The following is a 24,031-nucleotide window of genomic DNA, read 5'->3' on the forward strand; positions in this document are numbered from 1 at the left end:
CTCAGATCCCTAATTTAATAATAAAAGAGCTCCAGCAAGTCTAAAGGCTGAAAGAGCAGGTCCTGTATTAGGGATGTCAAACAGCTGTATCTCTATCTAAGCCCAATAATGAAGAAAAACAAAGTACCTCATGTAGGAAAGCAGCCAACCGTGATATGAATATGTCAAGTATTAGTGAATCACACAGAAGTTTGCATGTACGGTTGATTGCTGGGATTATTAAAAATGTGGACCTTTGCTTTTAAATTAAATTTGTCTCAGTTTCCCACACTTGCTTTTTCTGTGCTTTTTTCTAGAAGATTAAATAGCCATTTAGCATTCTGTGACTTCTCATCATGATAATTACATTACAGAGTATTGTAGTCACAGCCTCCTGTGATGAAATTCAGGTAAGTGTGGTAATTAGCCTAAAAAACCACATTACAAACCCAAGTCACTTAAACCTAAAAGAAACCCATAAAGCTGGTCAATGGCAGCGTACAACTGAAGTACTCCGAATACTCAGGTAAATTGTTCTATGACTGCAATGAATTCCTGGTGCTTCAGGAAAAATTTAATCTTCAGGGACCTTATTCATGCAGATAAATATTTTCAGTTGACCACTGGCTGCAGTGAGACAGCCCAGAGCATGTTGCTCCTTTTGGTATGAAATCGTGCAGCCTTCGGCATTGCTGTCAGTTCTAAATATACTACTCAAGTCAGATGTATAATGAGACATTTCATTACTTCCTTCCTTCTCTGCACATTAGAGCAAAGTGAGTCAGGATTTGCTGTCCCCAGTATGAGCAAAGGTTAATTCTGTGCTCTCTGCCAGGATCACCAGGACAACTGAAATATCCCTTTGCTGTCCTCAGGCACACTAGAGCATTGCACCTCACTTGATGGTCATGACATTCCTTGATGACAGGACAGGCTTGTGAGATATCTGCTATATCATCCTTCTAGTGACCCATGGCATTTAATGATTTATATTGGATATAGTTGTACTGAGATGCCCCAGCCAACTTCAGAGCCCCATTGTGCTCAGAGCCATACAAACTGATTAAGCTTTGCTATGAAAAGACAGGGCATAGGATATAGAAGAAAAGATGATAGGACTCTGCTGAGGTCTTGCAAGCCTTTCCTAATCTCTAAAACAGATTAATCCAAACCTAGGTGTAGCTTGCATTTACTCAAATATCAACAGTTCAGGCTTTCCTCGTTCCCTTCAAAATTTGTATGTCCAGCCTAGGCACCAGTCTGCACTCTGGCAAATCAAATTGTTGGTGGATGATGCTGTTGCTGAACCGTGCCTGTCAGCTCTTATCTTGAAGTCCAAAGAGCCATTCCATTTTGCATAATATAACGACACATTGATTGCAGCGAGGCCTTGCCACAAAGAATAGTGTTCATCTCACTTCACTGGAAATGTCAGCCATGGAGATACCTGCTCGTGAGCTGGTCTTCGAGGCTCCCATCAGTCAACAGAGAGAACAACCATCTCTAGTCTGAGCCGATTTAGATACTTTCTTCTGAGCTGTTTTAGATATTTATCTAACCATTCTCTAGAGTACCCATTTCTCTACAGTTTCCAGATGTGAGAGTAAAATCTGCCCCAGGCTTTCTTGAAGATTTTAAACTTATCTTGATGTTGAACAGGAACAGTTCTGAAACCTTGGAAACTACCGTGAGGGTGGAAACCATCTTCCACCCAACACCAAACCCACCAGCAAGCCACGATATAGATGGGAATAAAAGTCAGGAAAACAAGAATGAACAATAAACATATCATGAGCACTTTCTATATACTTTAAAAAATAATCACTCAGGTACCCTACTTAAAAGAAATAATTATTCTGTCACTCTAATTGAAGCATCTCAGCAGCATTTTCTTTCCTACATGTCCCAGCCATCATATTTTACTCATCCCAGCCAGCAGAAGGAGATAAATGGGAATAAAACTTCCAGCTCTAGCCAGACAAAAGGAAATGAAACTGAAAAGCCCACTGAAATGAAGTGACTGCTGTTAGATATAGAAGCTGCTGGTAAATATAAGGAAATACAGATCACACTCATTAATCAAAAGAATGTAAAGATGTGGTATACAGCTCCCTCTCTGTCTCTTTCTCTCCCTCTCCGTGCAAAAAAAAAAAAAAGTGTATATCACTGAGCATGTGGGTGAGGTGTATCCACCAATGAAATGTTCTGATGTCCTTTTTTGCTTTTATAGTATGAACTGGATCATGATAGAATAACTAAAAAGTGATCCTGAGTGGAGATGCCAAGATACTAAAATAAATTCTTGTTGTGTCCAGAAAGAAGGATGCTAGTAGCTGTAGAGACTGGAGTCCTATATACAATTTTCCATCTCAAGACATCCTCAGAAAGATAGTCCAGATTCACCGCACTCAGACCCTGAAACAGAGAGAGGCTAGCTGTCCTCGGCTACTTCTACAGTCAAGAAGGAGAAACTGATACCTCCAGAAAGCAATACTCATCACAGATGGATGGCACGTGCCCTGTGCCATCTGATGTGTTGATGTTGGGCCACGGTGCTGTAGTGAGTTATCTTGCAAGAACATCGGAGATGGTGCAAAGCCAGGAGGGACAAAAGCAAGGCGGTCATTACAGTGTCCTTCATTTTATCAGCATAACCTCTGCACCAGGACTGAGCCCTGGGGAATGATTCCTCACCTTCGGGGGTGCAGTCGTTTGGCTAGTGCATGAAAATGCCCCTCTGGGAGCCCCAGTGTGAGGCAGCAGGACCTGCACAGCACAGTTTGGGGGTTATTCCAGGGGTAGTTGTCCTTCTGGATGCATGAGCCTGCCCAGATTTCTTCTGCACCTTGACAAGGAGCCCTTGTGCCACAGCTGCATCGCTGGCGTGTTGCTGAACATGAGCTCCGTGTGGAAAGGCTCTCCTATATTAATTTGCAGAATATCTCAGCACCTCTTTGCATGAAAGGCACCGTAGCTGAAAGTCTGAGAAGCACCTACACAACTTTTAGGCTCCAAATCACTGTGTATAGTGACAACTGAGGCTCTTAGAACAGTTTACCCTAGAAAAAAAAAAGTAATTTACTTTCACACCCTAATAACAAAAAAAGTGTTTTCCTCATCTTGAAATTACACTCTCCAGCAGCTCTGTGAGCACCCCTGCCCAAGTGTCCCTTGCATCCACTTTCCCCCCCCAAGGCAGGAAAGTGCTTAGAAAATATTTCCCAGGGTCCTTCCTGGCCAGAGGTCATCTCCGTGTTTCGGACCAGCAGGAATCACTGTGTTCTCTGACACAACAAACGGAGAAGGAAGATCTGCCCTGCCCATCCAGCACAGTGCTTTCAGGCTCGTGTTTTTTAGCTGCAACTCCACCCCGTGATGGTGGAGAAGGGATCGGTTCCCACTGATCGCAGGAAAGGGAGGTCACGGGGTTTGCTTGATTGAATCACCACAAGCCAAAATGTTCTCTCTCTCGCTTACTGTGAATTGCTCACAGGCTGTTTAATTTGTTCCAAAAAGAAAAGCAAAACAAAAAAACAAACCCCAAGCCCAACAACCAACGGCACACACGGAAAAGCAGGTGTGTCTCGAGCTCTTGGGAAAACAAAGGGCAGAGACAGAGGCAGGAGTTGACACTTGGATGGGAGGTTTCCTTCCCAGCACAGGAGGACAAGTCTGGAAAAGACTCGGACACGACCAGCACTTGTTGTCCTACAGGTATGGAAGATGTGTGTAAAACGTAACATCGGTCTCCATGTGCGGTTTAATAGTTTGGGGCAGGTGAAGGTGGCTTGAAGGAATTTTCAGGGCCAGATTCTGACATTGCGGTGTAAGCTTTGCATGACTGGTAAACTTGCTGCAGTTTTCTACTGGGCGCATGTTTCATTTTGTGGTGATTAGCTGACAGTTTTCTGTAGGATGCTTTTGGCTTTTTGGGGTATGAATTAAGCCATTCAAGCTTCTGACAAAGTGCTACTGTCTGTTAGCTTGGCTAGTGAATTAATAGAGGCTATGATTAATCTAGTTTAAGCTCAGGGCTGCAGAGGTAAAGAGGGACATGCACAGAAATACTGTGCTAACCTGGACTACATTTATTACCTCCTAAGGCATGCTACATAGTCTCAGAAAAAAAAAAAACAGATCAACTGCAATAGCATTCGGATTTTTTTCACTTTGTTTTATGCTTACCGTGGCTGGTATTTGCAATGCAGATAACAGGCACTGTATTTTTGTCAGCTGTATAAAATGGTGGGTTTGTTTCTTTTAAGAGCAATCTCTTGTATCCTTCAGTTTTATATTAGGTGAGGCTTGCTGACAGGGGAGAGGAACTTGGGGCACCTGTGGCCACAGGCTGAGGCACTGCTGTGTACTGTCTTTGAGTGTCACATTTATCTTGTTCCCATTCTTTTCTACCTGTGTTTTGAGCTGCTTAAATGAAAGCCAGTTTTACGGTGTTATGTTGGAGTGCTGGAGTGCTGTCATCGGTGCACAGTGTTAGGGCGGGATGCAGGGATGCTTTCTGATGCTTTCACCTCCAATGATGTCTATAACCCCAAAAGTCCTGCTCCATCCAAACATCTCTGGTGCAGCAGTATCCACTGGTCACTTAAATGATCGCGATTCAGAAAAAAACCAGCTGTGCAACCTTGTACAACCTTGTTTCTCTCTCCCCATCAGTGGGAAAGCGATGCTCACCTATATGCTTTCAGATTTGGGGGAGAAAGGTGTAATTGTTTGAATGCTCTAACTCTCGCTTCCAGTGACAGTTTTACAGGAGGCAATGAGCTTGTAACAGGCAAGGGAATAGCAAGGGAAAGGACACTGGGAATTTGAAAGTCTGAGGCTCCATTTCTCCTTGCTCCATCACCTGCTGTTGCATGGTGAAAACGCACATTTCAGTCTTCCTCTCACCCAGAAAATTCCTCATCTATTTCTGTCACTTAATCTCTCTTGCGATGTCTGGCAACATTGCAGAATGAAGTGGTACATAAGGAAATTTAGGGGCAAATCTTTAGCATCTGCATAGCAGTGACACTTGACTGAATTCAGAAATGGCTCGCCCAGCTCAGCAGGAACTCGCTGTGAGTATTTGGCATTTGTCATTATTTAACTTCCTTAGATTCCTCTGAATTTGCCTCCAGTGATCCAGATTTAAAAAAACAAACAAACAGAACATGCGTAGGCTCTGGGAAGATATCTTTGTCCTAATCTTCTTGATTATTTTTATTTTTTTAACACCTCTTAGATAGGTTTAATAAAGCAGTTTTCCAAAGTCTGAATTGGAGACGTGGGAAATTCCTCAAACTAGGCAGAGCTTCCTCTCATTGTTAAAACACAAAAGGCCAGCGCAGCCTTTACTAGAGTTCCTTTTTTAACCCATTCATCTTGATCAAGAAATCCTCCATGCTGCCGCTGTTCATGGTTGTAATTTGTGGTTTGCCAGAAGAAACAAGGGCTTACAGTAGGCAAGCATGGACGTGAATTGCATCATTGGTGAGGGCATCATTAGTTTGGGGGCTATATTTGCACATTGTAACAGAAATGCACTTGCACTTGAAACTGAAATTATTTGTTGCTGGAGTTAAGCTCAGCCTTGTGGAAGAATCACGGCTTTTTAAGACTAAACGGGATGAATCTAGAGTAAACCCAAACTCCTTTCAGAAAACCACTTTCCAGTTTTCCGTTAAACAATCTCTTAGGATTGCCGTCTCAAAGCGGGATCCAACTGCGCTTCGTGAGCTGATTCACTGTAGCCGCATGGTTATGTAGAGTTTATTTCTCAAACAATCTTGCATGTTGCTCAGCATGCCTATGGGCAGTTACCACCCGTCAACTAATCTGATCCAGCACCTGCTGTGTGCGGTAACGAAGCAGCAGCTTGTCCCCCTTATCTGCGCTTGGCAGCATCCTGCATAAGGACTGAGCCAGTGCTGGGTGAGGGCAGAAACTGGAGGGCTGTGATGGTGGCCCTACAGTGGGCTGGAGGGGTTGTATTAGGAAAGTGGGTGAGATGGAAGGCACAAGGTGGGTGTGCAGGAACAGGGAGCATGGGAAAGAGCATGCAAAAGATGATTTACAATGGCTTGTTTCTCTCTGACAGAGGAATGATCCACTCCACGTTTTTTGCAGGAAAGAGCAGTTCCTGCAGAGCAGCTAACTCACTGTGGCAGGTTGTCTAGTAATTACAGCACTATATTTGCATGTGATAGTGCTGCACCAGTGGACTTTGTTAAGGAATTTTTGACTATATTTGCAGCCTATTCTGAGGGCTTGTCTGCTTATGGTGGTGGCCTGTAAGAGAGGTTTCACTCTGACAACGATCCTATGACATGGCATGGATGTTGTAACCTTAATCCATCATTTCTGCACCCAGCCCATATCTTCTCTCCAAACCTCCGTTTATCCCTGTGGAAGTCTGTAATGAATTCTGCCCCAAAGCCCTCCCCTCTCCATCATAACTCCCATCTGAAACCAGGACAGCAAACCAAACAAGATGGGAGTACTGGGTCTGGCTGGGATGAAGTTAATTTTCTTCATAACAGCCCATAAGGTGCTGTGTTTTGGATTTGTGGCTAAAACAGTGTTGACAGCACACCAATGTTTTGGCTATTGCTGAGCAGTGCTTGCACAGCATGAAGGCTTTCTCTTTTCCCCCCTCTATCTCTGTAGTGAGTGGGCTGGGGGTTGGGAGGGGCTACAGCTGGGAAAGCTGACCCGAATTCACAAAAGGGGTACTTCAAACCATATAACATCATGTTCAGCAAGAAAAAACAGAGGCAGGGGGCAGGGTTGTTTTCCAAGGTGGCCATTGCTTGGAGACTTGCTGGGCATCTGTCTGCTTGTGGGAGGGGGTGAGCGATGAGAAATCCCCTTTGCATCACTTGTTTTTTCTTTCCTCTTTCTTTCCCCTTTCTTTCCCTTATTAACCTATATTTATCTCAACCCACTAGTTTTCTCACTTTTTCTCTTCCTATTCCCTCCCCCATCCTGCTGACAGGTAGGGAGTAAGTGAGTGGCTGTGTGGGTGCTTAGCTGCAGGCAAGGGTCCACCCACCACAATAGGATATCTAGCCCACCTTTTAGACACCTTCTAATGGACCACTTCTGAATAAACAGAAGGTTTTTCCCAGCCCAGAAAAAACCTTTAACTCCCTTGTGTCATCTCAATCAATCAGCTGATTTACACAAAGTAATATTTGTTTAAGGAAGAACTCAAAGGTCACCTAAAATGGACCACTCCTGCCATTGAAATCCTTCTGGCTGAAAGGGGAGCTGTGTCTCACTTGCCTTCTAGGTATTTCTACAGCTCTCGCTTTATCAGGCTGTTAGTGCAAGTACTGATGGGTTATTCCTGCCCCAGGTTCTCTCTAAACAGCCTGTGAAGAAGGGACAGCTAATACCATCCTTGTCTGGCAGCAGAGAACTGAAGCACAGAGGTAGCAAGGGTCTGTTTACATGGTTGACTGCTGTCAACCCAGGCTCTGCTTAAACCCACCTCAACAGGAGAGAAAATGCTGTGGCAGGCCAGGTCTGAGGGTGCCTGTGAGTAGCAGAGCTGTATGTATTCCCCATTTAAATCTTAATACGAAACATTAATGTCCAAATGCCTTCCCCGAAAACATAATAGAGCTGTGATCTAGTATGTAATTTACTGTCCTCGGAAATTCCTCAAAACGGCAGAGCTTCCCCCAATTGTTCATGCCCAGAGGAAAAGCTCTACTAGAGTTCCTGCTTTGCCTCGCTCCTGTGACCACAGGCTTGGCCTTCAACAACCATCAGGCTGAGTGTGTAGAAACCATCTTCATTCCAAAGCTGTCCCTATGTGCCTTATGACAGGCTGTTCACAGCATGCTCCTTGCTCCCGAAATTGTTTTACTGTTCCTTCTTGAGGGAGAAATTCTTTAAACTCCTGCATGGGGTCCCTAAAATCTGGGTTTACTGATCCTATGGCTGAGATCCTGGATGAGCCTGTGCATGCCTCAAGTCTCTCCGGCTGTAAAACAGGACTGATGCCACTTCCTTCCTTCCTCTCACTATGCGTCCTCTTTCAAGCCTACAGCTTAAAAAGTCCAATTGCCATTCATAACCACTGGCCCTTATCTCAGTAAGGACACACAAGATGTTAGAATCACAGAATGGTTTGGGTTGGAAAGGACCTTAAAAATCATCTACTTCCAACCCCCCCTGCCATGGGCAGGAACACCTTCCACTAGACCAGGTTGCTCAGAGCCCCATCCAGCCTGGCCTTGAACACCTCCAGGGATGAGGCATTCAGAACTTCTCAGGGCAACCTGTTCCAGTGTCTCGCCATCCTCACGGTAAAGAACTTCTTCCTAACATCTAGTCTAAATCTACCCTCTTTCAGTTTAAAACCATTACGCCTCATTCTATCAGTACGCTCCCTGATAAAGAGTCCTTCCCCACCTTTCCTGTAAGCCTCCTTTAAGTACTGGAAGGCTGCTATAAGGTCTCCACGGAGCCTTCTCTTCTCTAGACTAAACAACCCCAGCTCTCTCAGCCTGTCCTCACAGGGGAGGTGTTCTATGTTATTAATGCAAATCTGTCCCAAAAACTGCCTGCTCTTTTCCTAAATGCCTTATTTCTGGCCAGACTTGCAATGGTGGCTCCAACACTGTTTCAGCATCATAGCACCAAACTTGGTGAAGACCTAATCTATCTGACAGCAGATAAGGGAGGCTTCCCTTGTCCCTAATGTAAGTGCAGATGCTTTTGAGGGTGTTAAGCAAGGGAGATTCCTACTGAAGTAAAACTTAGATTGCCCGTACAGTCAGCAGAAACACGGGTGCCTCTGAAGATTTGCCATGGGACATGCCACCAAAATTAGGCACCAACCTCATCTCATTGAGGGCAGAGAAGCTAAAGAATATTCCTGATGTTGAAACATGCATTTTACCTTAGGGCATGCTAGAATTAGGAGAAACACATGCAACAGCAACAGTGTAGTTTGCGAGACCAGAATTGTTCCCTACCTCTGAGGCCATCTGTCAGGGCACAGCTCACCGCCATATGCCTGAACTCTCCTTTTCCCTCTACAACAAGGCAGCCTAGGCTGTGAAGCTGACTGGGAAGAGCCCCTGGCCCATACTGTCTGTTGAATCATTTCTGTGAATCTTGGCATTGGCTGAGACAAGGAACAGGCTAACTATTGACTAGGTCTCCCAGAAAGATACCTCAGCAGGTCATCTACTCTGGCCTTACATCTCATGGCAGGTGTTTGTTTAAGCTCTCCAAAGGCACCCCAGGGCCTGAGAAATGCCACTCCTTCATCCAGCTCAGTGTTGGGTCTCATGAGCAAACCTGCTGTCAGGTATAAGTTGTCTTTGCATTGCTGTGCTTTTACGCCATGTGAGCCCAACATGCACCATAAGGGTTCACAAAGCTGGACCATCCCTGGTCTAAATCTGAAGTGTAATGTCATTTTGAATCAGGCCAAGCATCTGTCTGAAGTCTAATATTCCTTAAAGTCTTCTGAACATTAGTAAAACAAACCAGTCCCATCCACGTTGATGATATTCTATCTTGATCTCACACCTAATGCCAGTGAGGAAGATGAAAGAGCTCTGATGATTTTGAAAACACTGTAGACAAGTGAGGCCTTCAAAGAAGTTAAATACTGGCACCATTTAGCATTTCTGAGTAATCCTGTGCTCTGGAAGACAGATCAGTAGAAAAATAGTAAGGCTGGAAGTGAGATCAAAATATAAACAATTATTTTTTCTCTCAGGCTTGATCATTACAGAAGGCAATTATGAGATATGGACAACAGAGACCTGCCTTCACTAATCTAGGGGATTTGCTTCCATTTATATGATTCTTTCTGCAAAAGGTTGATGCTATTTTGTACTTCTACATTTTTGTTGTTAGGTGTGACAGGCCAGGCCCTCAGGCAGGAAACTCCTGCTGTCCAAAGTGGGATTATACAAACTCCAAATGGCTGACATTGACACAACTTGCAGTAGCTTCCTATACCGCCAGCTGCGCTTGCAGCAATAACAGGAAAAAAATCAAGAGGTTAATAAAATGAAATGAGCAGGAAGCATGCAGTCATCAGACTTTCTAGTACCTCGGTCTATAGAAGTAACCCGTGGCTGGCCTGACTTAGGGACTTAATCCAAAAGTCATTGAAGCCCATGGAAATTCCACTTCAACGGATGTTGTTAGACCTCACTCTTCACTATATCAATATTGGAATGAGTACATGGAGATTTCTACCTTCCCTGTACCCACACACAGCTGAGCTCCAAATGTCTTGTTTCATTGATGCTAACTGTGAGATAGGCCTGACACTTAATAACTGTGGATGGTCCAAAAAGGATGAGGAGGGGGGAGGGAAAGTTCAGTGCTCCATCCCTTCTCCCATCCCAGCCACCAGAGTTGAGTGAATGCATGCTTGTGTGTGCTTTTCCACAGCTTTTCAAAACATATGGTACTCAGCTACATGCAAAGAGCTGGAATAGCAGAGTGGAACTCATTGTTTCACGTTTGCTTTTTTATTTTTTTTCTTTGCTCTTTCTACAAAACTCGAACACAAAGGTCAAGGAGGAGCCTTTAGCTAGCATTGAGCAAAACCTCCTGAGCAGACGTGAGGAAGAAATGCCAGGAAGAGGGCAAGATTTGGACAAGGCTTTCTTTTTCCAGTAAAGTGCTGATTTAAATGCCTTTTTCACTTTGGTTTCAGCTACCACTGTTTTCAGCCTGGCATATTAATGTGCAATGTGGCATGGAGAACATTCATCCCTTCACTTATGAGTGCCACAACATCTGTTTGCACACAACTAACTCACAAAAAATAAACGTTGACCCTACAGTCCCCCTAGAAATGAAACCTCTGCTCAGGTCCTACAGATCGCTTAGCATACAAGCTAGCTCAGCCCCCTGCACCATGCTAGGCACAAAGCAGGAATAGCACGGTTCCTCAAACATCACAGAGCCTCAAACAAGTCACAGCCTGTTTATTGCCTGTTTGAATCCTTATCACTAAGTGGTTCAATTTGGAGTCCTTGATTAACTTGTGTTTATCTTATTTTTGTTCTCATTCAGATGTGTTATCTAAGGTCAGTGCAACTTCCCCTGTCCCCCCTTTCCCTTTTAGCCAACTCTACCATGAAATATTGTTGTGCCTGGGTGTGTGTTTCTTAAAGTCATTGTGTGTTTTATGTCTGAACCAAACATTGTCTGATCATCCAAATTATTACACACTGCCCAAAGGTCATGTTTTATGCACAGAAGGGAAAGGTCTTCTGTTGTGGCTGAGGAAGAACAAACTGGATGGTCACTGAAAACAAGGGCTTTCTACCCAGAGGTTGAGTCTCTGAAAAAACGCTCAGTAGCTGTTTGAAAAGGGTAAAACAGGGCTTAGCTGCTATAAGCTACTGGGCTGCCATGGAGCTAGACTGCCTTGTGCCAGCCACGTATCTGCTCCCTTCACACCTTCTAATCTTTAGGAGCTCCTGGTTCCTCTCTCCATCCATCCTTCACCTCCACAGATCTCAGGGCACCATAGGCCTTTCATCCAAAATGCCTAAAGGGAGGCAGAGCTATTTAAGACACAAGAACATGCTGCCATGGGGACAAATGAGCTTACTTAAGTTCCAGAAAGATATAGCCCAATTGGAAAGATGCAGAGCAGAACAAGTATCAAGGAGGTGGGACGACTGCTGTGCTAGAATGACATAGGACTCTTCAGCCTGCACAACTGATGGGGAATTTTGAGTGATGTATGCTGCTATGAGGCCACGGAGCAAATAAGCCATCCGGTTTCATAGTTAAGGGCCAGGCCTGGCCCTAATGAGTGGCACATTCAAAGCAAGCAAAGGACATTTAGACCTCCTTGCTCCTGGACGTTGTGGATGTTGGCCACTCTCCTAGGTTTCCTTATAGTTTACTTCATTTTGTGCAAGCTTAATAGGCCACTAAGGGCTATGAAACACCAAGGGCTTGCCTCTGCCTCCAGAAGTCCCTGTACTTCTGACAGCCAGAGGTGGAAAGAACATCCAGAAGATGTGCTGCTACAAGATTGCTTTGCTTTCCTAAAACTCTTCCCTAGGGCCTCTGCTGTAGCCTTCTTTGGATAAGAAGTGATTGGGCTAGAGGATCCTTGGATCCAACCAAGTGCCGATCTGCTTATAGCGTTAAGCAACCACTACCCATTCAAGGGGTGAAGGAGCGGTCTCTCAGTGTGAACAAAGGAGTAAAACCACAGAATTAACTGCTTTTACAATGAGGCTTGACAAACCTCTAAAGCCGAGTATAGGAGGGTGACCACACAGAGGGGAAATGCTTGTTTCAACTTACACTTCTGCATTCATAATCCCTCACCAAAGAAGCCACTCCAGGGTGAGTGCTTCTTCAGTTCCCCTCATCAGTTATTTATAGACATTGACAAGATCCCCCTGTGCCTTTCCTTTTCCAGGTGAAACAGTGCCAGCTCTCAGCCTGTCCTGGTATGACAGATACTCTAGGCCCTTAATCATCTTTGTGGCCCTTTGCTGGACTCACTCCAGTATATCTGTCTCTTTTGTACTAGGGAGCCTGGGGACTGTCCACTGTGCTTCAGATGCATCCAGAACCAGGAAATCTTCTCATCATTAAGTCTGGTATCAAATGAGAAATGTTGTCCCAAAGACTCTAGAAAAAATACATGTCTGTGCAGGCTAAGAAAGGCTACTAGATGTGTCTGCCTGTAAGAGACAAGAGTGAAAATCTGGGAGTTAGGCAGAAGGATAAGGTGGAATAAGCCAGGTCTCTGTGAGTGAACAGAGTTTACCTTAGCTAGGGAACCCAAGTAACGAGCCACAGGGCTGTGAGAGTGTTTATAGAAGCAGTCTGGCCATCAGATGTGAGCTACCAAACCCTACTGCAAGGGATTATACAGCATGCCAACAATATATTACTTGTGGCTTTGGTACAACCCAGGTGTCTCTGTACCATGCGACACTGGTAAGGCCATAGAAGCCATGAACTACGTGGGCATCATCTCCCTGCCAAAGATGGAGGTACCTACTCTGAAGAAAAGTTAGCTCTCAGCAAGCCTTTCCTATCCTAACACAGCGAAATGGCTGTAAGTGCAGGTGAACTTTGTTAGCTAGCCCCATGAGAGAGGTAGGCCAGAGGTCTAGCGTTAGTGTGGTAGCTTCCCAGACAGGTCAGCTGTACAGCTAGCCAGCAACCGGGACAGTGCTCATGTCTTGCCAAATGTGGCAGACTGTTTCTCACCTTCCTCCTTCCCTTAGCTAATACTTAGCCAATAACTACTGCAGTTAATGCTTATTCATGTCAGAATACCCTCACTGATCCCACAGATTGCTCTTCTCCACTGACAAGCACTAAGTCCAACTGTGAACTGTTCCAGGAGGGCTGGTACTGTCCAGACTATGTTGAAATGCTCATGGAAAGTTCTCTTTGCTGCTCTCAGAGCATTAGGTGTGCTTGAAGCATGTGATAATTTGGCCATTCGGCTGGGCAGTATTTTCTGTGCTCTCAATTATCTGGCTCAGTGGTTCCTATTCCAGCTACTGTGCCTTGCAAACATGAGTCTTGCAGAGTTATTTTCTTCTTGCAGGAAGTCCTGCTTGGTCATGGTATTATTTAAGACTGATCTGCAGATAGCTGGGACTAAATTATTTTCATTTTCCATATAGACTATTTGAGTATGTAAAAAGGTCATCACCAATTCACAGGAAGGCTTACAGAGGAATAGAGAAATTTAAAGTCATAGGTCAAGAAGGAGAAGGATATACTTCATAAACAAGGATGGAAAATGTGACTTGATGTAGAAGAGGGTGTGAACCAGAGCCCTTCTCTGGAAATATCACTTTGGGAGAAACCCTAGATAAGGCTGTAGATACATTTCACCTCCTCTGTGCTTAAACCAGTGGGAATGTTGTGCTGGAGACGTCCAGAAAGGAATTCCTGAACTTGTCTAAGATGGATATAGCAAAGTCCAAACACAGCTCTGAATACACAGATCGGTGGTCTTGCGTGTCTCCCCTGAATCTCTTTGAACTCATTCCTTGCACAGAAATGGAAGCAGCATAGAGAAACAGAAAGAAGTAATTGGAAGAGGTCAATAAACAGTCTACCTGGCGCCCCATTGTGACAAACTCATAGGGAGGCAGAATCAAGGGCTCTCTTCCATGTCAGCAATTTTATTGCCTGTTCTTAAAAATCTCCACCGAAGGGAACTTTGCAGCTGCCCTCAGTAGTCTAATTCAGTGCTTCTAACCTTTGCAGTTACACATTTTCCATAATCACCAACATACTTATCTTTGCTTCAGATTGTGTGATTTCACATCATCCTTCACTCAGCTATTGCTGTGAACATTTGTGTTAGTCCTTTACCAAGTGACAGACTGTTATTGTGTCCTTACCTGATTCTTCTATCCAAACCAAACAACCTTCAACCTGTTCACAGGGTCATATTCTACTTATGTCTTAGCATTCACATGGCTCTCCTTTGGATGCTCTCCAATACAGCAACATCCGGACACAGCACTCCAGCCAAGGCATCAACAGCATCAAGCAGAGTACTTCTGTTACCTTCCAGACCTTAAATTAAAAATACTTGTTAATAAACTTTAGAATGAGATTAGCCTTATTTTCAAGAACATCATGCTGAGTGGAGTTAGGCAGCAATTTGCTAGGACTCCCTCCAGATTCTTTTCTGCAAGACTGAGGTGGGCAAAACTATATAAAGTCACGTGAGAGATATAATAAATGAAGCCCCAGGCATTGCCAGATTCACCCCAAAACCATTTATCTCAAAGTAATCTGCCTATTAATTCCAATATGCTTGGGATTCACTCTGTCCTTCCATTTCTAAAACACATCTCTCTGAGAGGCTGACCATGACAAATTCAGACTCCAAAATAATGAGAAAGGCAAATGGTATAAGAACCTGCAGTGTTTCATCCAGCTTCTGAGAGGTTTCGCCATCTTTTTCTGAGTTTGGCATAAACGTGGCAATGGGATTTGATTACATAAATTGCCAAGGTTAGATTCTAGAGATGAGGCTGAAGTGTCAGCAGCCAGGACTTAGAATGAAGATGGGCGAGTCAAGAGGGCTGTATCTTGTTAAGTTCATTTCTAAGTTGTTCCCACGTTTACTTTTGCTTTGAACAGTATCTCTCAGGTTGCACCTATGCAGGAACATTACCCTGGTCTATTGTATTTGTGCCAGATGAAATGTGTTCACATGCTAACTCGGTCTAAACCAAGCCTGCCCTCTTCACCTCATCCTCTGTGCTGGCACTGCTGCTTGTCTGAACTTGCAAGCAGACAGCCAAGGGAGCAACACTGGATGAAAAATGACACAGCTGTTTTTGTAGGGATAAACTGTGGGCTCATGCTTAATTGCTTGCCAGGGCAGAAAGGAAGAGGTCCTCCTGCTCCTTACCCTCCTGCCCCTCCTGCCCACCTCTGTTCCTTCCCCCTTCCCTGCTTGGGGCCACAGATCTGCTCCTCTCCTTGCTCTGGCCCTGGCACTCACTGGGCCCTTCTCTGAGCTGATTAAACTTGCTCAGATGAAAGCAAGCTAGACACCTTGCTGCTGGTTTAGTTTTCTGCAGGGAGTTAAATTGTCTCAGAGAGGGGCCTGGAAGGCACCAGCACAAGGCCAGCCATAAAACCTGTCTGCACAGAGAGAGGTGGTTGCATTTAGTACTGTAGATGTAGCCTCGGTTTTCTGCTTGTTCAGATTCCTGAACCAGCTTGAGTGGGCAATAAACCAGACCGATGCCACTGCAACAGTGGGGACAAGCTGTAAGGTCAACGAGGACATCAATCATGCCAATTTATAACCTTAAAACTGCTGCAGAATGACAGGCTGAGGGCTGAATCACCACATCGTGGGTGACCAGATTTGCAGAAAAGGGAAGAGGAATAGGCTGTATTACTGCCAAGGACAATGCCCCCTGAAGTTGGCTCATTGAAGAGAAGTTTACAGTCACATACCATGATATCCTTAGCGTCCTCAGTAAACACTGACACCTGCAAAGGCTGCAGAGCAAACTTTGTTAAACACACATTTTGCTTTTGATGGCTCAGACCCAGTGAGAGGCAAAATGCTGTGACGTTTTCAGGCTGTTAGAAATGGAGCAACCAGCACATTCACCACAGACAGTTGATAGAGGATTGAAGACCTGGTCCAAGCTCACTGTGACACAAAAATGACCACTACAACTCTAGACAAATAACATGAAGAGCAACCCAAACTATGCCCAATGCTGCTATGACAGCCATTCCTGTTCCCCTGAAACAGCCAGTGTCAGCTGGCAACATGACCCTATTGTAACTGCTGGACCAGCCCCAATGTCACAACCCCTTAATTTGGGAACTACTGTAGAAGTGGGAAAGGCATGTCACCTTATCAGGCACCTTGTTGACTTTTTTGCTTCTGTTTTCCTTCCTCGGTGTGACAATGAGTGGCATTTACAGCTTGACTTAATTGTCTGCCTGGGAGATATGTGCCTTTTTGGGATGCCCTGGTGTGTCCCACCTGGCCTTCAGCTGCTGCACAGTGGCTCTGGAGATCCTGGGGCACATCTGCCTACCCCATGAGGCTATCACCCCCATGGACTTCTTCTGAGAAGTCAGGATCTCCACAGGGACCACTTCCAGTTTGTGGGGAAACAGGAGTTCTTTCCATAGACCTATCTCCTGAATTAATCACTGTTTAAAAAATAATCCCCCACAACATGAGTTTAATCCCAGGCTTTCCCACAGACATTGCACAAGCTCAGCGAGTCGCTGCCTCACACACACTGCTGTGGAAACAAATTCTGTTGACAAACCAGCTGTGATCAAACACTGTAGGGACAAGGACCCCGTTGTTATTGGGAGAGATGTCCCCTGTTTGTGCCGTGGGTTCCTGGCTCTAGATTTTATTCAAGGTAGGAACATACATAACACATCAAAGTTTCCTGTGGTTTCTGGGAATTTCCTGCTCTTCCCCACCTTCCACAGTAGCCGTTAGAGCAGTAGGTCTGCATCTCCGTGCAGCTTCTCCAAGGGCACTGACGGATGTCCCTAATACCTGCCAGGTCCAGCCCACAGCAAGCATGCTGCCAGCTCACGTAGCAAAACTTTAGAGTTTTCCTCCCTTGTTGTTTAAGTCAAAGCCCACAAACATTTTGCTGTACCTACAAAACATGATTTTACTGCTTTCGGTCCTCAACACCCTCTTTTGTTAGAACAGGTGTGTAACAGCAGTGGAACAAGTTAGTCCACTTGATAAAGTGATCTGCAGATAAGATGTTGAAGGACTTAGATCAGTGCAGGGGGAAATAATGAGCACTACCTGACGAATGGCATCAGGAAATATCTCCTCTTGAAAAGCCTTGTGGGTTTTCTGCAGTGGCATCTCTGGTCAGCCTCACACGTGAAAACTGAGTGCAGGCTCTAGAGGCAGCTTGTTTTCTGGGCAGTAAGAACATGTTCAGCTCATTATAAAAGTTCGTGTGTCTTGGCTTCCCTTTGAGAGGGATCAAAGCAGCCTGGGCTGTAATAGAAAGCAGAGGACATTCAAGATGGATCTAATTAGAAGACTTTCTATTTGAATCACCTGAGAAGGTAAACCATATTATATCTCTGGGTGTCTTCTTTATTTTCTAAAACATATGGGATAGTAACTATTGTGCTGGGTGGATTTTCAAGAGAGGGTGTAATTATTTTGCAACATTTATGAAAAAGAGAAGCTTACAGAAAAAGTAAAAAGGAGGTCAAATAGATAACCTGTGTCCTGGGTTAAAGTGAGACCTTGCTATTTACCTCTAGGAATCTTCTGCACTTTAGAGTTAACTTTAAATATTTTTCAGCCTGAATGTTGTGGAGAAAAAGAGATTTGGTAGCAAACTTGGGCTTCTTTAGCTCTCTGGGACTTTATAAGTCAAAGATACTTATTGCCTCCCAGCAGACAGCGTGTATGAGAAATGATGAATGTGTCCACATAGCTTCGGTTTTACCAACATAAGGTACATAGATATTTGAGAAATTGCTTGCTGAAAAATTTACAACAATTCTTTTTTCAAGGAGATATTAAATGAACAAGAGCAACAGCCACATTACTTGAGAAGGACGTTAATATTTTTCCCATTTGCAATTTGATATTTGGTTGCTAGTATTCTGGCTTTTGAGATACCGGTTTGGGATTTTGGGACTTTTGACTAGCTGTCAAAGCCTGAGTAGCAGCACGGTTCTCATTTGCATGAGTTGTCCTCTATATGGTTTCTTATGTATACAATTAACAGGGCATTTGGTCTCAGCTACATGGTTGCACAAAGGGCGTATTTGAAAATAGAGGCTGACCCACAACATTTGAATATGAACGCAAGTTTGTGAACAGTGCAAAAGCTGCATGCAAAACTGTAGCAGATGCTGTTTAACTTCATCATAAACTTTGTTTAATGACCTTTTTTCCTTTCTATTATCTGTTTTATCGACCCACTACCAATGAAATACAAGTTCTTTGTACAGATTAAGCTGTTGTACCATATGTGGTCATCATATGCTGCATATACAAAACTATCAGAAATCTTTGGTTTGTTAGTATTTCTATTAATAAGTCATGTCACTATCTCAAGGACTCTCGTCATGGCTTATAACTTGGCAATGTGTCCCTCTTGATCCATCTTGATGCCTCTTGGCCTTGGGATCAGCCAGATCCATGGAAGTCTTGAGGTTGTCACAAGTGGATGATGTCTTCAAAACAGTCTCTTGTAGAATGCTGGATATACTGATGGACGTGCCCAGGAAACTGAAGACACACTTCCTTTTTCCTACCTTTTTTTTTTTTTTTTAATTCTGACAGCCATTCATCCATTGGATAAAAAAAGCCTGTAACAGTATTTTTTTAAATGGATTTTGGTGTGGGATGGGAAGATATTCTGAATCAGTGAGCTGTCTTGCTTTCTGGTTATTCCTATATAGGAGCATAAGAGCAACCATCGTGGCTCAGCTCAAATGTCAAGATAGCATATTTTCTGGTTTGTTTTTTTTCCCTCTGTTGCTTCCCTAGAATATCTTAAAATTAATTTTCATTTTTTAATTGCTCCTCAGAGTTCAGTTGACATTTCCTCAGACCCCATTTCTGAGTGTTAATAGTCAATTCAGAGTCCATCACAGAATACATAATGTCAGGATCATTTCTTTCTACCTTACAGTTATCAGTACTGAATTTCTTGACCCAGTCACTCAGTATCCTGAGATCTCTATGCAGATCTTCACAGGCAGACTTTGTGGTTTTTAGTCTCAATCATTTAAAGTTCTCCACAGTGTTGTTTCACTAATCACTGCCTTTTCCACATCACTTGAGAACAGAGGGTAAGACACAGGCGTACACACACCTTCCCGTGGAGCTCTGGTGATGACAATTCTCTATTGGAAAAGCAAATAAATTCTTCCTACTTTTGTTTCCTATCTTTTAACCAGGTCAGTGTTCAGGTGAAGTCTCACTGCAGATGAATCTCTCTAAGAACCACCTTTGATGAGAAGCCCTGACGAATGCCTGCTGGAAACCCACGTCAGCGACATCAAGTACATTGCTTGGCTATAAACTCATTGCTGTCCTCTATCCATTCACAAGGTGAGGCCACAGATCGTGTTCATATTATACTTTTCTGTCATGGGCTCTTTTGAGCAGGAAAGTCACAGTGAAGCGCCCCGTGTATTTGGGAACGCCAGCTATGATATGCAATGTGGTGGCAATAGGCAGCCATTGCCAATGTTCATTATCATCTCAGGAGGTGCTGAGTTTTCTGCTTTCACCTGGTGATTCACAGCCTTTCAAAGCCCGAGTTTGTATGAACAGCCTTTTCAATACAAAAAGATCATAATTTTACAAAAGCTCATTATTTGAATCAAGCTGATGTTATCCACTCAGGTACTGTTCAGTGCTATACTTAAGAGTCTTTTCTCAGTGCTTTCTTTTCTTAAAATGATTTTCACAATCTGCTTGGGTTCTGCCTTTTCCTGTAGCTCTCTACTAGCTGTTCATTCTGGAGCTAGGGAAGTGCTTTGTTAAGAATAATCAGAAAGTGCATATTTATAGCACAATACATATTTTTACGTATTCTTCAGCTCCCTTTCTCTGTTCCCTCTGGTTGCATAAATGTGTCAGCACCTGTTATAAGGGTCCATGCGCATTTTGCCTCTCCCTTTATGTTTCATAATTCAATCTACTGCATGAGTAAATTAGCTTAGGTATTAATGAGCTGGAAAAGGTTGTTTTTTCTGGGTTTTGATTTCAGGTACCACATTATATTCTGGTGTGTCAGTATTCTTGGGTTCTAGGTTATTTACTTGTTAACTTCAGTGCAATTAATGGGGATGTATACTAAAAACTCAAAATTACACGGATTTTTTTCCAGGAGATACCACTCTTCATTGTTTCCCTTGTTAGCCAAGGGGTAACAAACATACAGAAATCTCTCCTGAGCCCATGATGTTACTGCAGCCCTCTCCAGAGTGGGACACGGCCAGTAGCAGAGCTCTCCCTGCTGCAATGGGACAGGCCCTCACTTGCAGCAACATTTCTAACTCTTCCTTCATGTTCTGGTTGTGCCTTTGCCAAGTACCACCGTGAGGAATATTTGAAGATCCAAAGTCAACTTTTCTCATGGCAGACGAATTTCTAGTACCTCTTTTGTCCCTGTCAGGAATCTACTTAGGACTCTGCTTTCTCCAAGCAATTTCTTTCTCCCTCCACTTCTAGTAGGTACAGCCGACATGAAAAAAAGGAGATATGAAGGAAACAGTCTGGTGACAGTGGCAGAGGAATAATTACAGACCTTGTTCCATGCTGTGTCTTGGATGGAGTGAACGGGCAGAGCGTGCTGAAAAAAGTCTGAACATACTGTTTTTGTAGAGTGTGCTGGTATTTCCTACTCTGTGAGTCAGCTGAAAATTCCCCGATCCTTTTGCTTCGTTTTCCTCTCAGGCTGTACAGCAAAGTCACTGGACAAAATGCCATCCCCGATTACTGCAGGTCTCCACTGCCTATTTCTACTGGTCACAGCACGTTGCCAGACATCACAGGACTCAAACTTTGATCCATTCATCCCATATGTAGTGAGTATACTTTCCCAGCCCCATTGGTTTTCATTTGGTCTCTGTAGCACCCCGCTGCTATAGCTCTCCTTTACATTCACAAAACCTTAGAGGAAGTCAGTGTAAGACCAGGTGGGGAAACTGAACCCAGAGTCTCCCCAGTGTGTAAAAGAGGTGGAGAAATCCAGGAACTGGGTTCTTCTTGCTTCCCAGTCTTAAAGCCTCTCCAGAAGGAACTGAGCAAAACTTCTGGTTTCTCACTTATGTTAGTCTGCAGGGGATTTAAATTGCTGTCCTTGGAGCTAAGCCTAAGTAACAGTTACGTCGGCACTGTTCCTGGATTCACCCATCCTCTATGACAGAGAGAAACCACCAAAGTCAACAAAACCAGCTCAGGCACGGAGGTGCTTACAGGGAGGTGACAGGAGACTCACCACTGTCTTGACAGTAGGACATGAGTATGCATGACCAAAATGCCACTCCTGAGTGACTTGTGTTTAGATGTTGTGCTTGGACTCAGACTTTACTTCAGTTTCCCACTTTTTCAATAATTCTCACATACCTCTTTTGCTTCATCAATAGTGCAAATTATGGAAATCTGTTTTGTGCTTCGTCCTGTATGTGGGTTTGGTAACAGACAGTTTCTGCACAAATAGTCCCTAACTAGAAACGACAAAAGAGGAACAGAGGAACAAAGGCACTGACCAAATGGAAGTTAATATAGTCTGGTAAAGAAAACTAGTCTACAAATCTACCAGCTCTTGGTCTATCACAATTATTATTAGAGCAGAAAATACTTCTTTTGTCTTCTACATTATGAACCCTATCAAGCCAGAACAGATTCTAACATCTATAGTCAGTCCCTAGCACCACAGGGACCTTAGCTCTGATGGACTGAGCAGAACACAATGTGCTTTTTTGAGCAGGTTGAAAAAAGGCAAGGAGAGGGGAAGAGGAAGGTGGAAACTCCTTAAGCTGTTTCTGCCACCGTCCCCTGTCTTGGCAAACCAAGTTATAGCTGGTTCCAGCAGCCTTGTCTGCCCTTTGGCAAATGTCTAATAGGGACCAAGTATCTTGTTTGCTCTGTTTTTTCAAACTGTCTCCAGCTCAGCACTTACGCATTTTCATGAAAAGACTAATGCTTGAATTTTTATCACCTTTGATCCATGGCCGATCCTGCAAATGAGTCATCACTTAATGGTGTGAAATATGTGAAGTATTTAATGACACAGCAATACCCTGCAGTTGTTTGGGAGAATAATTAAACAAACCACTGAGAGCAAACCTGGGGGAAGAGGATCACAGTGGGCTTTCCATAACTTTTGCAGCTAACATCGAAGGTGAAAGGTAGTACCCCTAGCAGTGCAAAAATGCCAATGCACCTTGGGATCTTCACTGCCAGCGCAGCTGCGATACTAAGCCCAGCTCTAATCACACACCAGATGGTTCCTTTATGTAAAGAGATGACTTAAGAGTTGCCAAGCTATTCACCCTTTCTGTAAATAAAGATTTCAGTAGGACTCAAGAAACTGGCAAAGCTGCAAATTTCCTGCCTGAGTCTTTGCTTGTTCTTTAGCCTTTCTTGCTAACTGTGGTGCCAATGTATTTTTAGGGCATGACTAAAAAAATAAGATGGTCCCCATCTCACTTGGCTGCACCCTGCATGAACCCAGTCAAACTGAAATTGTGCCACAACTGCCCTGGTCAACTGCGTGCTACTGAAGGCCCACAAAATAGCTGACCTGACACCTGAGCTGGAGCCAAGACATTTTAATCCCCTTTCTACTCCTACTCAGGCTGGTTTTGCTGCTGCAGAGCTGGGAGCTCAAAGCAAAGAGGAAAGCAGAGAGTAATATGAGTCCACTTTCTGTATTCAAAGGCTGAGTGACCAGGTACCCCAGGTAGCTTGCAGGGCTGGACTGAGAGCACTACATCAGCCCCATAGCTGGTTTGCAGCTCAGACACAGAATTTCTGCTAAGCTGAGACAATTGCCTTGGAGAGATATGCAGAGAGACACCTGCAAACTCAGTACATCCCTCAGCTGGTGTTTAACATTTCCCTACTTGGAAGATATAAATATCCTGTTTAAAAAGGACAAGGAGGGTGGGGAAGGGCAAAGATTGGTGGAGGCAAAAGAATTATCTATGCCAGTATTTTCTTCACTAATTCTTTCATGCCAACAACAGAAGCTAAAGCTTCACTTTGTTTTTTCACAGAGTTTCACTCTCTTTTTTCCAGATTGACAGTGTGCTAGGAGAGGAAAGCTTCCATTCAGAGATGCAAAGGCAGAAGCGAAACAGTACGTACCCAAATGTGTGGTAACAGAGCAGGTTTCTAGTAAGCCAAGGGTGAAATCACTACTGGGGACAGCGTCTCTTGAGGTACTGAACTGCGATCATCAAGGAGGAGTAGCTGTTGTGGTTTAACCCTAGCTGGCAACTAAGCACCACCCAGCCACTTGCTCACTCTCCTCCAGTGGGATGGAGGAGACAACTGGAAGGGTAAAAGTGAGAAAACTCATGGGTTATGATAAAGACAGTTTAATTGGTAAAGCAAAATAAGGAATTCATTCACTAATTCCTAGAAGCAGGTAGGTGTTCAGACATTTCCAGGAAAGCAGGGCTCCGTCACATGTAACAGTTACTTGGGAAGACAAACGCCATAATTTTGGATGTCCTCCCCTTCCTTCTTTTTCCCCCAGCTTTTATTGCTGAGCATGATGACATATGGTGTGGACATCACACTCCAGGTCATATCATGCGTTGTCATATTGGTCAGTTGGGGTCAGCTGTCCCAGCTGTGTCCCCTTCCAGCTTCTTGTGCACCCCCAGCCTACTCGCTGGGAGGACAGAGTGGGAAAAAGAGAGTCTTGATGCCGTGTAAGCATTGTTCCACAATAACTAAAATATCGTGTTATCAACACTGTTTTCATTACAAATCCAAAACATAGCCCCATACAAGCTACTGTGCAGAAATTTAACTCTACCCCAG

The 24,031-nt window shown here is 44.0% G+C and overlaps 1 protein-coding gene across 2 annotated transcripts in view; it reads left to right on the forward strand.

Moving 5' to 3' along the window:
* Nucleotides 1–3,405: 3,405 nt before the first annotated feature.
* Nucleotides 3,406–24,031, forward strand: part of ADGRF5 (adhesion G protein-coupled receptor F5) — a 47,862-nt gene continuing 27,236 nt past the window's right edge. For both annotated transcript variants that reach the window (XM_009467327.2, XM_087776146.1), the window contains exons 1-4: nt 3,406–3,693; nt 19,423–19,576; nt 20,930–21,060; nt 23,279–23,339. In XM_009467327.2, coding sequence (XP_009465602.2) covers nt 19,495–19,576; nt 20,930–21,060; nt 23,279–23,339 — 274 coding nt within the window. In that variant the 5' untranslated portion in view covers nt 3,406–3,693; nt 19,423–19,494. The remainder of the gene's footprint in view (nt 3,694–19,422; nt 19,577–20,929; nt 21,061–23,278; nt 23,340–24,031) is intronic.

Source organism: Nipponia nippon, unplaced genomic scaffold (genome assembly GCF_047370975.1).
Source record: "Nipponia nippon isolate SJK-2023a ecotype South Korea unplaced genomic scaffold, ASM4737097v1 scaffold_4, whole genome shotgun sequence".
Taxonomy (NCBI): domain Eukaryota; kingdom Metazoa; phylum Chordata; class Aves; order Pelecaniformes; family Threskiornithidae; genus Nipponia; species Nipponia nippon.